Here is a 12,225-nt window from a genome sequence, read left to right on the forward strand (position 1 = left end):
TGGGAATTAGCTTTCTGAATGTCACCTTAAAATGGCAACGTGCTGAAGTAGGACAGCTACATCGTGTGCTGGGTGATAGCTCAGCATTTACTCTTAAATTCACATATCTGGGTCTAATTAAACATGGTGTACTTTACAGTAGTCAAGGATCTAGAAATGATACTGCTCTACATTGCATCTGGTCATATTGTTCATTTGCTCCACTCACTTGATTTGATTCATCAAAACTCCTTCTATGTAAATTTGCTTGGAGACGCTTTGAGATGTCTTGGATTACAATGACAAAACCTCAATGTCACCTTCACGTGTACATTTATAGCTTTCACAATATGACATTGTGACACAGAACTCTGTCAGATGAACTCTCCATAGGCGTCTTCTAGCATCTAAAATAGGAAGAACTGGCTTTGCTGAGGTGAACGGGAACAAAGTAGGCCAAGGACTTGCATGTAAAATAGCTACAGAGAAACGGATGGCCTGGATCAAACTGGGCCTTCGGGAGAGGAACGAGGTTAACCAGAAACTTCGAAAGTTAGCTCTGTTTCCACGAGGGTGGCATTTCACAGGAAGCAACAGAGAGGCTACAGAAGGAATGTGTCTGTCACACAGAAAGCCTGTGTTGCTTCACCAACAGATCTCTTCCGCAGCTACAGAACTACCTTTTAATTAACTTCTTGTAACTTACAAACACAGCCAGCGGGAGTCAGATATGGCTTCACTTTAGTGTGATAGTTGCGAGTACTTGCTGTGGGTGTTGTGTTGTGGGTTTAGGTAATGGCAAAACATGAGGGCAACCAAGAGTGAAGTGATCCATATGCAATAATGTCCCAGTCTATGCTTTATTTGAAATGTGGGTCAGTGAGCACTCCTGTTAAGGCATCATCCACACTTGCCTTCTGACTTTGCCCTAAATGTAATTGAAAATCAGTAACAGCCTGGTTAACAGCCCCCCCCAGCTTTTCTTTGGTTATTTCTGCATATGATTCCTACCCTATATCCAATTACTCATGTAACACGTGAAATGAAAAAATGTCACAAATAAAGTCACAAATAGTCCCAAAATGGAATGGGACTATTATCCAGCACAAGATTCCAGCAGGATACACCATGTTGTTTGTCGAAAAAACTCATTGAATACAATCAATATTTTACAATACATGTTACTGTTTAACAGACAACCTCATGACAGGTGATTTGCATATGAATATCAGATAGCATTTTTTATTCAGTTGGATATTCATGTCAGTAGTACCTTGTTCAAGGATACAACAGCAGTGTCCTTGCAAGGACTTCAACACACAGCCCTCTGGATATATGTCCTTAAACACTGCTCCACAAGTATGTGCAAATAGCAATGTCTCTTCTGAATTACCTTCCAGGACAGCAGGAATGCATGTCACCTGAATCTAGGCTCTGTCCTGGTTATAGAAATAAACATAAGGAGTGAGAGATTAAACTAAACTAAACTTTGGATTCATCTTGACATTATGGTATCCTGTTCCAGACAAAACAAACCAGGGTTTTCAAATACATTTCCACATTAACTGTTACAGTCACAGAGCATAGCTGTCTCTATAATATCCCATCATTTGTGCTACTTGATACAAAAAGAAGTCTAGTTGATCACAGTAACAAAACAGCCCACAGCAACCCCAGCAAAGGAGTTGAACATGTTACTGCATCACAGATAAACACAGTTATACACATTATTCAAACATACAATCAACATTCAATATTTGCATTTTGTGAGCAATGATCATCGCAGCAACTTTTTTGAAGAAATTCATGTTTATACTGCCATCCAGTGGTCATGATGCTTCATCACACACACGTAATTGTCCACTGGAAAAAACTAAATGGTGCCTTCAGAATGATCTTGCATATTTTTATTGTTTCATACAAAACATGCAATTTAACATGCATTACAACAATCAGCTCTTTACAAAAAAAAAAAAAAAAAAGACTTTGAGTGCAGAACATCTCAAGGCTATAAAAGCTGAATGGATTTTGCACTGACGTTTTTCAGCAAAACTCAAATAAAAAAATAACGAAAATAAGATAGACAAATACATAAACAGGTCTTAACATTCCACTGTTTTTACAAAGTCTTTCAAGACACAGCATGTCAACTGCCATGGGAGCCCCTTAGGGCAAACACCATGAACCTCTAAATATTTCACCCATGCCCACAAGGCTAAGGTGAATGTAGCCACACCCCTCCCAATGAGACACTGTTACCTGGGGAACTTCATGGCACGTCCAATGAGAGGACACAGACATTAGTGTTGTCAGAGTAAATGATATTCCCATGGGTTCACTCACTCTGTGTGTGACTGCAGCACATGGCTCATCTAGCAATATCCTTAGCCACATACGGGGAGTGGTGTTTTGTAGTGGCAAGAAACTGCTCCAGGAGTTGCAGGTTTGATTCCCAAATGAGGCACACCTGCTGTCCTCTGGATAAGGGCATCTGCTAAGCAAACAAATAATTTAATAGCATTTATACTACATTTTTATGTCTTTATAAAGCCTCTTCGTACAGCTGTTATCTTTCCATTTTTTACCTGTAGCCACTTAGAAAGGTCTGTAGCTCAATGGATATAAACCCATGACCCTCAAATTATTATTCCAGAGTACTAATATCTTGATAATTCAAGTTAATTCATGTTACCTCAACAGTAATGGCATTACATGCAATAACCACGAGGGTCACGTGAAAATAATTCAGTTACCTCTGTGCATGAAATGTCTGTAATTTTTCCATCCTAAGTTGAACAGGAGTCCACACACCACTGTGCTCGACAGAGTAGACTGACCCCAGTCAATCAGGCAGGTGTGCAGTTACATTCATGTCAATAACAGGGACTCATCACCTGTCCACCATAACACCATCCATCAGAAAACTTAATCCACATAGCTCCAGTTGCTCCTTAATAGATTATAGATGTATGTGCAAAACAACATACAGTATGCCAGGAAACCTTATAACGGTGAGGAGGTGTATCATATTTGTATTATGTCATGTAAGACTAATCCTTTTATCATTTTCCAGATTTCATTTTTGTTTTCAAAGCAGTATCAGAAAATTATGCAGACATTTCATGCATTTTAGCTGTGGTGACTTTTCATTTTTGTTTGTGTAGGTTTGCTTAAATATTCCATAACTGATCACGTACTCATGAATCTATGAATATTAAATCAAATGTACTGACATACACCCTTCTTCATCAGCATCTTTTAAAACCCTGGGACAAAGGGCAGACAGAGCACCCAGTTTAAAACACCAGTCCACTTTTATTTTCATTTAAATGCAAGACTTTACAAAGGGATCATTCTCCATTCAACAAAACCAAGCAAATGTACAAACTACTGAGTTTCCTGTGGTTAGGATGGAGACTGCGGTCTTTTGGTGGTCATTTAGACCTGTAGACCCCAGACAGGAATGACAGCAGAGAGGCGGAGCACAGAAAAGCAAATGGTGCAGTTCTAAACTTAAAGGGGATCTATTCTGCTTTTTAAGGAATACAAGACTCTGTACTGGTAAAGCCAACCAAGAGGTTGATCTAACATCTTGTCTCTCCGGGGGGTATATATTCAAAAAACCCAAGCAGGCAAAGCTGAGCTGACAATGCAAATGAAAAAAAAAAAGTTTTTAGGCAAGCTTAATCCCCTTTATCTTTAGTTTGGCTTTTGCTTTTTCTAACCTTATGCTGAGAAGAATGTGGAGTGTGAGAAACAGGCATTGCCCCAGAGGACCCACAGCACTGAGAGAGCATGGTGCTAGCTGAAGGTGCATGAGGATGAACTTGAACCCAGCAGGATGCCAAACACACAAGAACAGATCGAGTGAGTTTGCAGGCAGGCACAGCAATGCTAATAATGCCAGTGTTAGTAAAACATATGCAACTCTTTCTCACAGCAAAGAAAACACATCACCATATGAGATAATCCTATATGCTAGCTAAGACGCTATTCACACGCAATAAGAATAAAAGCGATATCAAACACGCTATCCTGATACATTAACAGAGCTCAAAATAAATGGGCCCTGATGGTGAGCAGCAAATTGACCTATGTGAGGAGACTAGGCTTGCAGAGTGAGAGAGTGACTCGTGATTGGCTGACGAGGCCGTCCACTGCCGTGGCTCCATTCTAAATTTCTGAATGTCTGTGGTGGTAGATATGAATTGGTGGTGGCAGTATTTACATTACCACATTGGGGTAAAAGCTGACAACGTGGTGTGAGGGTGAGGCCGGAAAAAAATGTCTGCTCAAAAAAAGTACAAAAAAGTGAGCAAGTAATAGCAGGCAATAGGTGTAGACTAAGGCATCAACAGGGGAGGGCTCACGTGGAAGCCATATGCACACTCTCTCACTGCACTACCACAGATATTCCATTTATTCTCCATAAAGTTAGCTCTGTGCACTTCATACTCAAAAGTTCTGTCTTAGTTGAAGATAAGTGTTCCGATTTGCTGGCTCGTTATGAACCTTCTTGAATGGGCACGGTCACAAACAGAGCATTCACAGCTAGTACTGCAACACAGAAAAGGTATAGCCCCTAGACAAGGACGTACAGAGGACCAAAGGAACACAGGTACCGAATATGCAGTCGTATTATAGAAATCCCACAGTGCTACATTCCTTCCTCTCTGCACAGGAAGTGAAAGGTGCTACTTTCCAAGCAGCATGTGAAACACTGGGGAATCTGATCTCTGTATTATCCTTGGTGACACGATTTAATCAGGCAGCCACAGCACAGCAGCATCATTCACAAGAAAAAAAGATTTCAGTCAAATTTACAGCAAATATGACAACCACCTCATGAATGGCCCTGCATGCTTTCCCAGAACATCTCATTACCTGCAAACACAACATGCATGTTCCACAGTATATAATGCAGCTGGCAATATCATTAACACTCAGCGGAGGCCTTGCAATTATTTAAAGCCTGCTTTGTATGATCTCTTTTGCATTATCTGATGGCGTGACACTCACAGACCCAGAATGGGTGACCCTTTAATAGAAGAATCGGGGCTTATAAAAAATAAAAAGACAACAAAAATTTCTTTGTTCTGTATATCTCAGGAGGTGGGGGTAAGGAACATCAATGCCATTTTCTCCAGAACAAGTTACAATACTGAGACAGTCATCCGTGTTATGCAAAAATATACTAGCACACAACAAGAGTAAAACAGCTACATCTGAAAGGCAGGGTGTTTTGAGTGTGTTGTGAGACTGTACAGCCATTTTTAACTGAAGTATCTGTGTGGCCTTAGTTCTGTACAAAGAAATTAGTGTACATCAGGGTTCAGCAGATTCAAGGACTGGGGAAAACCAAAAAAAACTTTAAATAATAGATAGTCCAACACACTCAATACACCCTAGCTTGTCATTCAAGCTTTACAGACAAAAAACACACAGATTATCATCTACTCAGTCAAGGAACCTCCCACCACCACCATGAAACACTGAAGCACCGGGATTGGTTTGACCCTGTCAATCACAGCTGTCAATCACAACAGGCTGGAGGGGTGGGGTGGGGGGGGGGGGGGGTGTCAGAAGTCCATGGAGGATCTTGGAAGAGACGAGGAGAACTAAGGAGAGAGTGGAATGGGATCCTCTGCCGCAATTTGTTCTTTACTTTCAGAAGCATGTTTGATGAGAACGAGTGTGAGCATGGCAGAGGATGAGAACAGGAAGTGGAGCAGTCCTCTTCGTAGGCGACCCGTGACAGACGGGAGGTGGGAGCGGGAGGTGGGAGCTGGAAGGGTGGCCATGGCGGACCGGAGAGTCGAGGGGCGCACACTGTGTTCATGCGCCCTGTAAGCCAGGGCATGGCCGTGCTTTGTGGATGCGGTGCTGTCGGGTCCTGATGGAGTCTCCATGGGAACGTGGTCCACAGGCACAAGCCTAGCAACAGAGGAGGCGGGTGAGAGCGCAGCCAACAAACACGTGCATGAGAGTGAGAGTGTGTGCGTCTCCACGGCAGCTAAAGTGATGGCACTTGGCAGAAGAGTGTCAAAGTGGGAACAGCTGTAGGAACAAGCTGTCAAGTCACTTGTTACTGTACATCAACACGTGCACAGCAAAAAAAAAAAAAATCCCTCTTTCTCACCAAAGGCAAGTCTAGCAAACAAGACTCCAGCATCAAATAAGGGCACTTACCACTTAGCAAAAAATGAAGCAACAAACAAGTAAACAAATTAATAATGTTGTTTCAGATTATCCTAAAATTGGGAAGGAGAGGCTCAGCAAGTGTTTAAGCTTACTTTGAGGGGTGGAGCTGAGGGGACATGAAGAGCGGGGCTGGAGGTTACTTCTCCTTCAGGGAAACATCCTCGTCCTTAAGAGTGAACTTCTTCCTCAGTGCTTCGGAGATCAGGGAGGCAGAGTCTTCATCCCTCAGGGAGGTACAGCCGCGATTGTACCTTAACAAATAAGCCCAGGGTACAGACGTGACTGAACATTCCTCGCATATCACCAGGCATAAAAGTCCAACCTAGCTGACTCTGGGATCAAGGTCCCTGTACCTGTGAGCTGTAGCGACAATCACAGCATGTTTCAGACAACTGTTTCTAGGGCTGCTTAGTCAGAGCCTAAAATAATGCTCCTCTGCACCCTTAGTATTACTTGTACATGTTTGAAAAGCTAGAATATGCACCAAATACTGACACAGGATCAGTGTATGTCTTTGGCCCAGAAATGGCTGGGTTTAGAATGTGAGTTAGCCAAGACGATCGTGGATTAGTTGCTGCAGTACATTATTCTACAAAAGCCAAATTCCCTAAGCAATTTTAGCTCAAAAATTTTATGACACACTTTTGGAAATATTTTTGTATCTGTGTGGACACTGTCAGCAATGACTTTCAGTAGAGGGCATACTGAGCAAGCCAGTGACCTTGCCAATTTGTTAAAAATATCAACACATGGACATAGCAAAATATATTTTAGTTACAGTTAGAAAGGCAGATGGTCACAATGACGAAAAGGTTTTTAGATTTGAACAAATGACTGCAACTTTGCAAAGACAGCGAGATATTCAATCACCTTCCTCGACTTCTCCATAACTTAAAATGAAAATGACCACGTGAACCCTCACTCCTCTATGCAGTCTCATATTTGGCACTTTCTTCTCTATATTTATTTTTATTTTTGAAACTGTACTTATGCTTATTTTTTTCGTTTTATTGCAGAACTTTAGTCCAGAGTCCATTTCTCATGGTATCCAAAAATGCACAGTATTGTACATCTACATCTATTGTACAGCAACGTCAAGGTTTATCTTAAAATAAAGTTCTAAAGAGAGAATTAAAAATCTTGTGAAAATGAAGTGGCCTGCAAGTCCATACCTGTCCTTGCTCATCTTCATGCGGTTCATGTCCTTCAGGATGTCCATGACATCAGCGAAGCTAGTGGACTTGGACAGCGACACAGTGTCCTCTTCTGCCTCTCGAAACTCCATAGTAGGTCGGTCAAGGTCGAAGGTCGCTGAGGCTGTCATGGAGACAGGAGGGAGGGGGTCGGGCACCAGCTCAGAGACCTCCCCCTCTTCGTCCTCCTCCTCTTCCTCCTCTTCCACCTCCTCCTCCTCTGTCACATCGCTGATGACGAAAGAGGCGGCGCTGGGCTGGTAGGGCGCAGCCTCGAATGGGGCCATTGAGAAGCTTATGCTGGTGTCATCCGGGGAGAGGAGGTCAGGGGTCAGTGGGTTGGAGCCTGTGACCCAAAGGAACAGGAGAATCAGGCACCACTGAACAGAACCACAAGACAACATTGCACCACATTTGAAGAATTAGCTCTTTTCACCAATAATAACTGCACAGTGATATATACACACAATATCAATCTGTTTCATTAGTGTCCACATAAGAAATCTTCACATGAAAGAGTTACTAAAGAAGGGCCAATTAATGAGCCAAAACACAAATATGAGGCCAAAGCACTCCAAAGGCATCACTCAATTCAAGGTAGAAACTGCTACAAAGGACCAAACCAAAGCCTGTAGTCCCTAAAGCAGTTAAATCTGTAGTCGGCTCCTTATTTACAAAGCAGATCTTGCACCAGGGGTAAGGAGCATCAGTAAGAGAACACCTGTGTACCAGACTCAGCGGGGTAGACAGCGGGTGGTGATCCCCCCCCCCCCCCCCCCCGGCGTGCTACCTGACTCTGCAGCCACGATCTTGGCGATCTGTGCTCTCAGCCGACTCAGCTCATCCTGCAGAGCAGTTGTGCGATTCAGTGCTGTCACTCCCGGCTTCTTCAGCCCCTCCACCTTCTTGCCCTCGCGCCGGAAGTTCGGCACGGAGGAGTTCCTGTGGAGCACCAGCAAGGGCGTGGGGCGCCACTCGTGTCGCAGGGGACGAGTGTCACTCCTGATAGGGGGAGGAGGCAGAGAGAGAGAGTGAGGGGGGAGGAGGAGAAGAAGAGTGAGAGAGAGAGAGAGAGAGAGAGAGTGAAGGAGAGGGTGGACAAGATGGAGGCTGAGGGACTGCTGAATGAGCAGGTGTGGAAAGGTGCAGCCGCTCACCGCACTCTGGCGTAGGTCTCCTCCTCGTCCTCGGCTATCCAGGCGATGTCTGCCAGCGTGGGGACCATGGGGCCATCCATGGGCCGCAGTGGGGGCAGCCCTGGGAGTGCCTGAAAAACAGACAGATGCACTGAGGGTCAGACATAATAGATCTGAGGGGTGTTCACATAGCCACACGCCATTACATTACATTTATTAAACACCCTTACCCAGAGCAACTTCTAGCACAGAAGAAAAGAAGTGTATCCATTCTAGTTGAACTAGCAACAATGGCAGAGCAGGATAACAACACTACCAGAGCAGTAAGTGTTAGTGTAACACTATTCAAGTCCTACTACAATTTAGCTTGTGCTAAGCATATACTAGATAGCCTAGAAACTAAGGAAAGCCAACTACACACACTACCATACATCACAGTCACTAGATCACAGGGTGCAGAATCTCAGCCTGCTGACAGCCAGAGACCCTTATTCTGAATAAGCCCAAAAAGTTTCCTCACTTGATATTACAACTTGTCTAAACCTGAGAGCATTCAGATGATAACCCTGTAAAAAAAAATTTCAAGCAAAGAAAGAAGTCTGTACTGGGATACATTCAACCAAGCAATCAGGTGCCACAATGCCTCTCGCATTTCAAAGGTAATGTTGCGAGGGGGAAGTGGGGTGGGGTATGGCTGGCAGGGTCTTACTTGAAAACATGCCCGTTGGCAGGGTTTGAGGGGCAGGGTGGAGCCAATTCTTCTCACCACACTACGTGTCGATCCATGCGGCTTGTTCTGCCAAATCGGGATTACCTGATGGAAAGCAAGGCAAGAAACTGTGATTGAACTCACTGCCGTATGAATAAATAATATCTCCATCTGGTATGTACAATGCAGTTTGTAAATCACAGCATTAGCTTCTTCAAGAGACTGTCATTTAGTCAGTATTTATTGCCCTCACAGCAAAATGAGACTCATAGTCCTTTACCGTGTCAGTTTCCATGATGAAGAGCAGGGTTTGTACACAGACTCCAAATCTGTGTTTACTCTAGGTTTATTATAGGGGTGCTTGATCAGCGAGAACAGGACATGATGCACCGGTCGGTGTTCTTTCAGTCGATTACTGAGGGGTCATAGAACATCTAAAAAGGGGAAAAAAACAAACAACAAACAACATCTGCCTTGAGGACCCCGCTAGATTAGTTACAGTTGGTATATTCTTGACTGAGCAGATAAAGATTTAATTGAATATAGTGCACAAGATGGCTTTCCTTAAAATGAAGACTAACGATCCTTAATAACACTTTCGGCGCTGCTGAAATTATTCAAAAGTTGCAGCAAGAAATGAACTCTTTTTGCGCGACCGTATACCTGATGCCACAGCTAGCATTTTACTTGATTCGTGTGGCTACTATTCTAGCATTAACTGCTAACTCATCCATTAGGTTGATGACTGCAAATATAAGCATTAACTTAAAGCTTACAGCTTGCTGGGGGCTATCATGTAACCCACTGCTTTCGTAATGTAGCTAGGCAGCTAGGTTGTCATTTACATTCATACAAATAAATCATCTCAGTAGTAAACAGTCACTTTGTTTCAACACACTGACTAGCCATCTTGCCATTAGCTGCAGTCAGCTACCGTAGGATTACCAAAAGGATTGTTACTGACCTTCTTAACCAGCTACCTAGCATGCTATCCCATCAGACGAGACTGGCTACTGGGGTAACACACTCGGAATATAGGACTAGTTACATAGCTAGTACGCTACATACACAGTGTTGCTTGGTAGCTAGTGCATACACAAAAATTGCTAGCTGGCTAACTAGCTACGCAGCTAGCAAACAAACTGCACTGGCTACCAAGCTTTGCGGACCTACTAAAGGGCGACCAAGGTAGCTCAGAACCTTTCCCCTTAACTAGTTCAGCTAATTAACCTTAGCTAGCTAAACAGGTAGCCACAGCCCGCTCCACGGCAGTAGTTGTCGTTAGCTAGACTAGCTAGCCATTTATGGAATACTTTGGCTGACCCTCAGTTTCACACATGCGGTGTTTATCATCGGTCTAACTACAACAGACCTTGAAAATAAAACGTAATTAGCTATCAGTCTATCAGGAGAAAATGGCATGCAACTCACAGTCTTGATGCAGTACAAATGTTAACGTAACAGATTTATAATTTAGATTATTCGTTCCTCTAGCAGTCTTGCCAAACCCCTTTCACATTAGTACTTGCATTGTCGCTTCACTAGGCCCGGAAAGACCATTTTGTATATTCGTTCCTCTGATTGGCTATCCACTTGCACGCTACACGATACGAGCCAATGGGATTGCAGAAAAAGCAGGGGACGCCGCAGTACCGCTAAAGCGGGTAGGGAAAGACCTTCACACCGAGGAAAGGTTGCATTCGTCAGAAACACTGCCCCCCTTTGTCACACAAACAGTACCGCAGTATTAGTAAACGCTAATCTCAACATTTGTAGAATCCTAACTCAACCTAAAAGGCTGACATTTGGTAATTTGTTCTTCGAACTAATTCAGAGTATTGTTGCACCCTATCCTTCCCTACCCAAACATATATTTTTATTGATCTTGCAGGTAAAATATCAACAGTGGCATAATGCCTATTTTAAGAAATACTATTTGGAAGCACATAGCTGGTACACATACATAGCTTAGTTCTTACTAGCACTTCAGAGTCAATTTTAATAGGCCAGACAATAAACAAATAGGAGAAATAGCTACAATGCTTTGATATAACTCAGATATAACTTAATGGACTTAACTTAATTTAATGGCAGTGACGACTGTAACTCCCTGCTACCAGGCCTCCCTGACTGTGCCAACAGACTGCCTTAGATCAGCTTGTGTTCAGCCCCCAATATATGCCTGTCCGACCTCCTTTAGCCCTCCTGCAATGGCAACTTCCACCAGATTCAAAACCCTGGTGCCACTCCTCTGGACACAGCAATCCCTACCCTTCATCACCTGTTTGCACCCACCTCTGCCCTGAACTCTGGCTGTTCCTATGTGCATTCTTTATATCACTCACATGACCTGTGGGGGCCTGTGGTGTTATAAACCCTGAACTAAACTACCTATAATCATCATAAATGAAGAATCATTCGTTCCAATGCCAACTTGAAACTCACTGGTTCAAACTGTATGTTGGACTACACAAACAGGATGGAAGCTATGCTTGGCTCCTAACAGAACCACGTATACCCAAAGTGAAGTTAGATTCTGTGTAGGTAAGCACTTTGTGTAGGGTTAGTTTAATGCAAGGATGTTTTCTTCTTGTGTTTCATTGCTGGGCACCTCATCAATGAGAAATTAATGCTTTCTTGTCTGTACCCTTTGAGGATTCTGCACAGCATACACTTTAAAATGTATAGTTCTAGTTATATTCAGCTTGACACTTTGTCACTAGTGTTTTATTTTCTACTTTATTCTGCACCTCTGTGTATATAATTAGTATTGGTATTAGTATTACTAATATTATTTTGCGTTTGACAATGATACACATGTAGCATAGAATAGAAATGTGATTTGTAAATACCTAGCCAACAACCTCTTCAAATGTAAACATTTTCGAATAAAACACAGACCAAAAAGTATGGTTATTTTGTTATCTACAACACACACGGGACTATTCTGTACGTAGCAAACTAACAGGTCCAGAAGAAATTATTCTGTACATTTGCAATTGGGACC

The 12,225-nt window shown here is 43.0% G+C and overlaps 1 protein-coding gene across 1 annotated transcript; it reads right to left on the minus strand.

Annotated features, from left to right (window-relative positions):
• Positions 1–5,547: 5,547 nt before the first annotated feature.
• mtfr1l (mitochondrial fission regulator 1-like) lies at positions 5,548–10,764 on the minus strand. The gene is made up of 8 exons (XM_036542674.1): positions 10,650–10,764; positions 9,499–9,652; positions 9,219–9,323; positions 8,531–8,640; positions 8,164–8,375; positions 7,353–7,719; positions 6,273–6,431; positions 5,548–5,913 (listed from the first exon to the last, which is right to left on the minus strand). The coding sequence occupies exons 2-7, from the start codon at positions 9,511–9,513 to the stop codon at positions 6,317–6,319; spliced, it is 924 nt and encodes a 307-aa protein (XP_036398567.1). The 5' UTR covers positions 9,514–9,652; positions 10,650–10,764; the 3' UTR covers positions 5,548–5,913; positions 6,273–6,316.
• Between the last annotated feature and the right edge of the window lie 1,461 nt (positions 10,765–12,225).

Source organism: Megalops cyprinoides, chromosome 12, assembly GCF_013368585.1.
Source record: "Megalops cyprinoides isolate fMegCyp1 chromosome 12, fMegCyp1.pri, whole genome shotgun sequence".
Lineage (NCBI taxonomy): Eukaryota > Metazoa > Chordata > Actinopteri > Elopiformes > Megalopidae > Megalops > Megalops cyprinoides.

Coding starts and splice junctions, on each gene's coding strand:
- mtfr1l (XM_036542674.1), bottom strand. Junction 8,641..9,218: donor GCCAACGGGCATGTTTTCAA/GTAAGACCCTGC, acceptor TCTGTTTTTCAG/GCACTCCCAGGGCTGCCCCC. Junction 6,432..7,352: donor ATGAAGATGAGCAAGGACAG/GTATGGACTTGC, acceptor TTATTTGTTAAG/GTACAATCGCGGCTGTACCT.